The sequence below is a fragment of the Arachis ipaensis genome, chromosome B03 (genome assembly GCF_000816755.2).
Source record: "Arachis ipaensis cultivar K30076 chromosome B03, Araip1.1, whole genome shotgun sequence".
NCBI classification, from domain to species: domain Eukaryota; kingdom Viridiplantae; phylum Streptophyta; class Magnoliopsida; order Fabales; family Fabaceae; genus Arachis; species Arachis ipaensis.
This window is the reverse complement of record NC_029787.2, coordinates 14,692,901-14,702,248: the sequence shown is the minus strand read 5'-3', so window position 1 is coordinate 14,702,248 and position 9,348 is coordinate 14,692,901. Positions and strand designations below refer to the sequence as shown.

General features: G+C 37.0%; 1 protein-coding gene across 1 annotated transcript in view; it reads left to right on the top strand.

Moving 5' to 3' along the window:
- The window catches only part of LOC107629759, a gene marked incomplete in the record, with an annotated part of 2,964 nt that continues 2,780 nt past the window's right edge, over positions 9,165 to 9,348 (top strand). Inside the window, 1 exon segment of the mRNA XM_016332643.2 lies at positions 9,165 to 9,348. Coding sequence (XP_016188129.1) covers positions 9,322 to 9,348 — 27 coding nt within the window.

Below are 9,348 nucleotides of genomic sequence, written 5' to 3'. Positions count from 1 at the left end.
GAATCCTTGTGCATACAGAAATGTTTTTTTCATGATTAAATGTTTATCACGTTTTATTCATCACATGAATGTTGTTCGGTTCAGTGGGGTTTGAAGTTTTGATTCACCTGATTCTTAGTGTGTTCAGTTGAGTCCTGGTGCATGCAGAATTTTTTTTCTTGATGAATGAATGTTTATCGCGTATTATTCATCACATGAATCGTGTTCGGTTTAGTGTTTCTGCTCATTTTGATTCACCTGATTGTTACCGTATTTGCTCGTTTCAGATGCTTCTAAAATACTCTGCTAACTAAATAAGTTTGTTTGTTTAGGGACTTTTGTATAGAAAGCAAATAAAGGAGGAAAAAACAAAAAGAAAGAAGGTGGAGAAGAAACCAACTTTTTTGAAGGGGAAAGAGAAAGAAAAAGGGAAGAAAGGAAAAAAAGAAAAATGTTGATCTGGATTATTCTTCGGAAGAAGACACTTTTTCCAAATCTGAATCCAAATCCGAATCCGACAAAACACTGCCAGCCAAGAGAACAAGACAACAAAGGTTGGCTAAAAAATAAAAGATTGTTGAGACGGATTCAGAATCAACAAGAGAAACTAAAGCAGTCCCACAGATTCTGAAAGTAGAAGTGAATCCGAAAACCAGTAAGTTTGATGTTCATAATGGTTTTGCTTTACTTGTATTTGGTTAAAATTGTTCTTATGCGCTTGTTCTTATGTATTTCAGAGAAGAAGAAATTGAAAAAACAGCAACAAAGAAAAGAAAACAACCACAGAAGGTGGTTACAAAAGAAAGCAAAAAAATGAAGCATGTGCCGACGGATTAAGAGAGCACAAGCCAACTGAAAGCTAGTAAGTATCGGGTGATGTTCATTTATGTGATTGTATGATCTCGAACTGGTTTAGTTTTGCTTTTCTTTGCTGAAAATTGTTTTATTTAGCACATGAATTGCGTTCGATTCAGTGGGCTTGTTCACTTGATTGTTAGTGTTTTCACTTGTCCTTTTGTATGCAGAAATATTTTTCCTGATGATTGAATGTGTATCACGTTTTATTCAGCAAAAGAATTGCATTCGGTTCAGTGGTGTTGCTCATTTTCATTTACTTGATTGTTAGTGTCTTCAGTTAGGTTCCTTTGCATTAGAAATGTTTTTCTTACTGATATTTGTCTCCGGTATAAGTTCGATGTGTTTGTCTATGTTGTAGAGAAAAAGAATTTGAAAAAACACCCATAGTAAAAAGAAAACAACCGGGGAGGGTGACCAAAAAATAAACCAAATCAGGAAAGCTTGTTTTCACAGATTCAGAGAGTAAAACTGAATCTAACAGGGAGTAAGTTTCTCGAATCATATTTTCGATTATTCATGCTTTCGTTTTAGGTTCATTGATACTTATTTTATGAATTTTCAGAACTGAACAAGAAAAGGACAGCGATGCAGAAAGAAGAAGAAAGGCGTTGGAGATGTTAAGAGAAAAGATAACAAAGAGAAGAAACGATGGAGCTCAGACAACAAACGTTGCTCCAAATAGGTTTGACTCCACAGAGGCACGAAATGATTTCTCTAAGACGTAAGATTCGATTTATTATATTGAGTTCTTTTTCTTTGTTTGCTAACATTTGATAGAATCTCTTATAATTCCTCTGGATTCACTGCGTAATATTTATTTATCTTACTTAGATTGCCGACTCTAAACCTGGGTAGCGAACCTATCTTACAGACTGAAGCAAGCTCCACACCGTCTGTGAATGTCCCGGACAATACCAGGTAAATTCGTTTATTGCAGGCTTTACTTTTGGTTCAGTAGGGTCTAAAAATGAATTTCATGTGTTTCTAGACCGCTGCTTTTAATCTTGGTTGCTGATTTTAATTTGGTATCTTTTTTATTAGGAAAAATATCCCGGAAACCCCGGTAAAAGTTTTTTAAAGAAAGAAAATCCATCAAAAGAAGAGTTTTAAAACTCCACCAGTGTAAGTTAAAAATATTTATGTTGCTCTTTTAGATTTAGGTAATAAATTTGATTTAATTAATCACACGAAAATCGTGTTTAAATGTCAGTAGCACTACACCTGTTTTCGACCTACAAATAATTGAGGTTCGAGAAGAAACTCGTTCTCAACCTTTGGAAATGTGATTTTTTCAATGTGCAAATTTCGGTTTCTCAAAACCTATTCTAATTTTTCAACATTAACTTCTTCCTTCTTTACATTCCTTAGAGATCCTATTGCGGTATCTCTTCCGAGTTCTCTTAAGAGTTCCTGAAAGATGACTATATCTAATTTCGGGCTACTGCTTTTTCATTGTTTCTTTACGTTGTAATTAGAATTCTTTTTATTAGTTTTAATGGTATAGGATAATAATTCTGGGTCGTTATTGAACTCTTTTATGTTTAATGCAGCAGCCCTCCCGAAGAACAAGAGCAACCATGCCAAGAAGCTCCGGCGGCACAGCAATTGGAAGAAGAAGCACAACCTGATTTGTAAGTTTTCTGCTTGTTCAAATCTAGATAAATTTCGGTTCACTGTTTCATTTTGTTTCGGTTCACTGATTTGTTTAATCCAGAAATTAATTACTCTCTCTATTGTCTTGCAGTGCTGCTCGTCCTAGGCAATGGGAAGATGATGTGCCTTCCTTCAGCCTTGGTATAAATCTCCTAGCATCTCAACCAACTTTCCCGTCTCAAGTGACAATGACTCAACCAACTCATCCCTCTGAGCCGACGGTGTTAGATCTTGAAGTCCTGACAGACGCCGTGGTAGATGCTAGTGTGACGGCAGCATTAAAGTTTGCTGAAGCAACGAGTGACGAGTCGAGTTTCACAGCTGCTGAACTTTACAAAACTCTGGAGAAAGAAAAAGAAATCACGGAGGAGTTGAAGGAGAAGTGTTATCATTTGATGACACATGTCAAAGTAACCAAAGATGGTACCGATGAATATGACCCCTTATTCATCTTGAACCATAAAGCGAATTTTGAGTGGCTTAGACATCACTTCATGTCTTTAATACCCGGAGAACAAGTGGAAAGCACGATAAATTCTTTGCCTATTGCATTAACATCAATGATTTTTCTAGAGACTCTAATATCGCATATCTCGTAAATTTTCTTCTTATAGGTGGGCAATACACATTGCAATTCTCAACGACATGAAATGTCCCCAGTTTGAGAAAGATATATACTGTGTGCCAACAGATATTGTGGTAAGCCAAATTTTTTATTCCCTGCTGATTGAATGTGTATAACATTTTATTCAGCACATTAATTGCATTCGGTTCAGTGGTGTTGGTCATTTTCGTTCACTTGATTGTTTGTGTCTTCAGCTATGTCCTTTTGCATGCAAAAAATATTTTTCTTGATGATTAAATGTGTATCACGTTTTATTCAACACACGTTTTTATCACTTTCAGGGTTTAATAATATCCCAAGATGAGGGTTTACGCTGGGGCGGAACCCTTAATGGAGGACGGAGATGGAGAAGAAGCAGAGTATATCATGCTCAATGGTCAACGTACAAGGTAAAAATCTTTCTCTTCTTTAGTGCTATTTTTAATGTGTTTTATTTTGTATACTATTAATTGTATTTTACTTAAATTCTTGCTTAGCTATGATTGTGGCATATACGTCATGAAATGGCTTGAAATAATTGATCCTCGAAAGATCAAAAGCGGGAAGAAGTATCAATATAAAGCTTGGACACAAGTAGTTTCTAAATTAATAAAATAAAATTCTTATTGAGTTTGATTCATTTCTTATGTAACTAATTCCTTTCAATTAAAATGTAGGAAAAGATTGATGCTTTCAGGCTTGAGTATGGTCCAAATATTATCTTCCACAAACTGAATAAAATGAGAGACCAAATCATTCGGGCATGTGAAGCAATAAGACTCCCGAAGCCATCTGCTGCCCTCTCCAACCCTTTTTGTAAATTCACGTCTGAGGATATATATAGTAGTAAATAGGATATAGTTTGTTTGACTGGTTGTAATTAACACTATTTTGTTTAAAAAAGCAAACATTACTTCTTTCAATGTATATATCTGAATATTAATGTAAATCCTAATGTATATATCTAATGTTAATGTTAATGTATATATTTAATGTTAATATTTATATCTGATTCAAGATGTATATATCTGTTGGAACTGTCTGGCTACTATTTTGTTCCAGGTTCACAGTGAATGGAATCAGGGTGTTTTTCAAACATTACAAACCCCAAATAAACAAATAAACCGAAACTAATACACACAGTGAACTGAAAAAATGCATATATCAATATAGCAGAGAGATAATTTGAAAAAAAATGCATATATCAGTATTCAGTTTCAGAAACACCTGAACTCTCTGACATAGCACAATAAATTGACCATGGAATAAAGAATTTCACAAAAGCTAATATCAAAAACAAAAAAAGTGACTATTCAATAAAGACTAACAACAGTCAGAAATTAACCATCCTATAACTTCAGTGAACCAAAATTTGCTCATAGGTGAAAGGAAATTTATGTTAAAAAAACTCGTATAATCCTCTCCTGGATAATTCATATCCGGGGCATTGTAAAAGCTTGAACTTGGCTGAATCGCTGGTCCGCTGTCTAAAAGATTCAACTGCAAAAAAAAAAAAATCGTATATTAGCAAAATGCACAAATGAATGTTTGCCTAATCGAAAGCAAATCAATTTTACCTCTCTTGGAGTTGGCCTTTTCTTTTTCTTCGTGACGTTAGAGATCATTTTTCCAGGTTTGATCGAAGTCTGTTCTTGGACCCGCCTCTTGTTCTGACATGTGGCGGGATTTGAAGGTCGTTCACGTCGCTCAACGTCGCTTCTTCGTGGGATAACAAATTTTGGTTCTCTCTCTCTCTCTCTCTCTCTCTCTCTCTCTCTCTCTCTCTCTTTGCCCTCTGCTTGCTAAGCAGTTGTCGTATTGCTTCACGAACTGACTCAAAGAGCTATTGCGTGTGATGAACTTGTTGAAAAATGGATGCATACTCTCGCTCCTTTGTGTGCTTCTCATCCCAACCCAGAAATGGTTATCCAAGTAAACTGGAATCTATAAATGTCGATCCTCATACACCACTGTAGAATGAACTGAACCAATGAGCTGCACTAAACCAAAATCTGTGCATGTTTTAATCCAAAATAATTCCAATTAAAACCTCGGTTACCTGAGAGCCACTTGTTGCCTCCGAGGCCATGCTTTGTGAGAAAATCGTTCCAGTTTCTGTCGAATTCCACTTTTGTGAACGAGTTCCAAACGACATGGCTCATCTCTTGTTCAATTTCTTTGTGTCGCTTGTAGCCGTTTAGTTTGTTTGGGATCTTCTTCATGATGTGCTAGATGCACCAGTGGTGAATTATTGTTGTCATGCACATCTCAACGGCCCTTTGCATCGATGCGCATTGGTCGGTAAGAATGCCTTTTGGTGCCTTGGCTCCCATGCAATGGAGCCAACACTCGAATAGACATTTGAATGATTGGATGTCCTCGTTTTTCATTAGCGCACATCCGAGAAGTGTCGACTGATCGTGGTGATTGACGCCCACAAAAGAACCAAAAACCATATTGTACCTGCATAAATGCACACTGTCACAAATTGGTGAACTGAAATGTGTACATATGGTGAACATACAAGCTTAATCTCAGTGAACGGAATACCTATTTGTGTTGTATGTGGTGTTGAATGAAACAACATCTCCGAAATACTCGCATGCCGCCCTGCTTCTTGCGTCGGCCCACAATACATGTTTGATGGAGTGATCACCTTCGAGGATGAGCTCGAAAAAGAAATGTTAGTTCTTCTCTTTTATTCTTAATAGGTACTTCCCGAATTCTTTGGTGTCGTCTTGTTCGAACACATTCCGTACTTTCTGTGTGATGTAATTCCTCACATCTTTTTCTATAAAACTTAGTTCACGATGACTGCCGGCTACTACTAGAATGATTGGTAAGTTTTGCTAGGTCTGATTCCGGCTTCCTCGTTGGTTTCAATGGTGCGACACACAAACATGCTTAGCTCCCTGTGTTGTTTGAGCATCTCTGTCCGGTCTGGACAGCAAGGGTGTGAGTGATTCAGAATAACTTTAGAAATTGCCCAGAGACCCACGTCCTTCAATATGTGTACGTATATCTTAGCTGGATAGTTTATGTCGGCTGAGGTGGGTTTGTCTTCAGAGTAGGAGATATCTTGGATTTCCACCTCCCCTCTCTGCTGCATACAATTAGTTGATTATTAATCTTGTCTCCGTCCCGAGTCATGTTCCTTATTTTGGTAGAAAAATCGGCAAGTTTGGAATAATTTTTGTAGAACTTTCTGGCTTCTTCTAATGTCTTGAAAATCATCCCAACCTTTGGCACAAATTGTTCATCCACAACACACCTGGTCTGCAGAATGAACTAAATATGTTGTTATGGTGAAACAATTGTACAACACTGAATGAACGAAACATAATCCATTATATAAAATCAAATTCAAACAGCTTTTTGCATAATGAACCGAACACGTACTCATGGTGAAACAATTGTATAGTACTGAGTGAACAAAATATAATCCATTATATAAAATCAAATTTAAGCAGCTTTCTGCATAATGAACCGAATACGTACTTATGGTGAAACAATTGTATAGTACTAAGTGAACGAAACATAATCCATTATATAAAATCAAATTCAAACAGCTCTGCCTACAATCTACAGATTATCAATTCAATTCAATTTAATTCAGTACACCTCCGTCCATTCAATTCAAATTCAATTCAATTCAATTCAAATTAGGAATTGCATTCCAGTCAATTCGATTCAAAATTGAATAATCCAAACCTCTTCAGTTTGATTCGTTTCAGAAGAATAATCCAAATCGCTCTCATTCAACTGATTTGAAGTTGAGTAATTCATTGTTTCTATTCAGAAGTGCAGATCGAAGAAGAAAACGAAGAACAATAGGAATAAGATAAATGCAATGTAAGCAGATCTAAAGAAGAAAACGAAGAAGACGAACGTGACCAGAGGAGAACGACGAAGTTGATTACATTGAAGGAGAACGCGAGCAGAGAAGAAAAAGAAGAAGAAGAGGAAGAAAACGCGAGTAGATAAGAAGGTTTAGGTTGCAGGAAAAGGTTTATGTTGAGCAAAGGTATAGGAATACAATGCAGAAAAAGTTTACGTTATATGTGGCGCGTGTATAACAAACGAATGAGGGAATGGGGAGGCGCGTCTATCAAAAAACATTTGGATAACTTGGATGCATTTTTTACATGGATGCAGAGTATTATTGATTTTTTTTCTTTCTCATGGTGCAAGTCGGAGCACTATTTAAGGATTTGTTGATGGCTAATAAGTCGCTGCATCATCAAATGATATTCAAATCGTCGACACTTGTTTAAATAAACTAGTAACTATCCAACTTGGTTAAATATTCTTTTTATTTAAATGAGTAAACTACCATTTCTATCCACGAAAGTTGAAAACGCTGACACATCTACCCATAGAAGAAGAAAATTACCATTTATACCCTTGAGACATGAGCTCCGCACAACAAAATTATCCAACCACTAAAAAATTACCTAAAAATCCCAAATTACCTTATCATTACCACTACTACCATCATCCCCCATCTCTCTCTTCGTACCACTTGAATACCCTCCGATCTAACCTCCATTTCTCTGCCACAAACCACCTCATTGCTGCTCCTTCATCACCATAACCTTCATCACCTCAATTAAAGCATAGTGCATTGAAAAATAGTGACCTCATGAATTAACTCGGAGAAAAGAACCTTTGGAGGAATTAAAATCAACCCAGAGAGGGATTTAAAATGGATCACGATGGGTGAGAGTCAAAATTGAATCTTGGTTTCAGCTGAGTGTGAAGTTGTTTAAGAGAACAAAACAGTGAAAAGGGTGTCGTGGAGAAAGCTGGCAGAAATAAGGCGAAAAAGGACACAGATCTAAGGTGTGAAGAGAGTGAAGAGAAAGGATCAAATCTAAATAACCAAACACAGAAGCCTCGTGTATTTGGATTCACTTTTTCTGGGAGAAAAGAAAATGGCGAAAGAGACAGAAAGAGAGAGAGAGCTCGCCGCGATTTTGGTTCGCAAAGGAGACCGTTGTGGTGGCGGCTAGCGCGGTGGCCCGTCGGGGGCATTGGTTCGGTGATGAGGAGAAGGTAGCCACGGTAGGTGAGGGTGGTGGCGATGAAGAGAGGAGGGGGCTGCGACTCTAGGATTGCTGGCGGCGGCGAAGCAAAGTCTGGGGCAGAAGTTCCTCTGGTCAGCAAGGGCGAGACAGGGAAGAAGAGAAGGAGGGGTGGTCGCTGACACTGACGCTGGAGGCTGCAAGAACAGAAATAGAGGCTGCGACATTTGTCACGGAGGAGGAGAGGTGGCTCGTGGCTGAAAAAATTGCTGTTAGGATTGTTTGAAAATCAATTGATTATTGGTTAGAGAGAGAAAGGATGGGGTTAGCGGTGGTGGTGGTGGTAAGGTGATGAGCATATGAGGATAATGGAGTGGTTAGTGGGGAGGAGAAAGATGATGCAGATGATGATAAGGGTAATTTAGGGTTTTATGTGATTTTTTAGTGTTTCGATAATTTTGTTGTATAAAACTCATGTTTTATGGGTACAAATGATAATTTCTTTTTTTATGGGTAAATTTGTTAGCATTTTTAACTTTCATGGGTAAAAATAGTAGTTTACTCTATTTAAATAAAAAAATAAACCCGATTCTAAATACGAAAGGTACTGGATAAAAGGCGATGGATTCAAATAGTGTCAAAATTTGTCGGTTTAATTATTCTGTTGGTTTCTATAGTTTCGCGAAATTTTCAATTAGGTCTCTATATTTTTTGTTCCTTTTAATTAAGTCCTTCCACCAATTTTTTTTTAATTGGGTCTCTACACTTTTTTTTTTATTTAGGTTCCTGTACCAATTCTTTTTTTTTTAGTTGGATCCCTATAAAATTAAGCCAATTACTACTAAGATGGACTTAATTGAAAAAAAATTAGTATAAAGACCTAATTATAAAAAAAATATAAAGACCTAATTAAAAATTTCACGAAACTATAAAACCAACAGAATAATTAAACCAAATTTGTCCCTATGATTGTCGTCCCTATTTCTGTTTTATTTGGAAGAAAACTAGAATTCTAGAAAATAGCAAAAAGTTTTTGTTTTGGGTTGGGCCAAGGCCCAGAGAAAGTGGAACCCTAACGGTGGAAACGCATGACGGAGTTTTGTGACATAACAGCAACAGGAGAGGAGAGGGAGAAGGAGAGACATCGGCATCGCAGAGAAGAGAAGAGAAGAGAAGAAGAGAAAGGAAATCGGAAGAAGAGAAATGGGAAAGGGAGAAGAGCTGGATGCG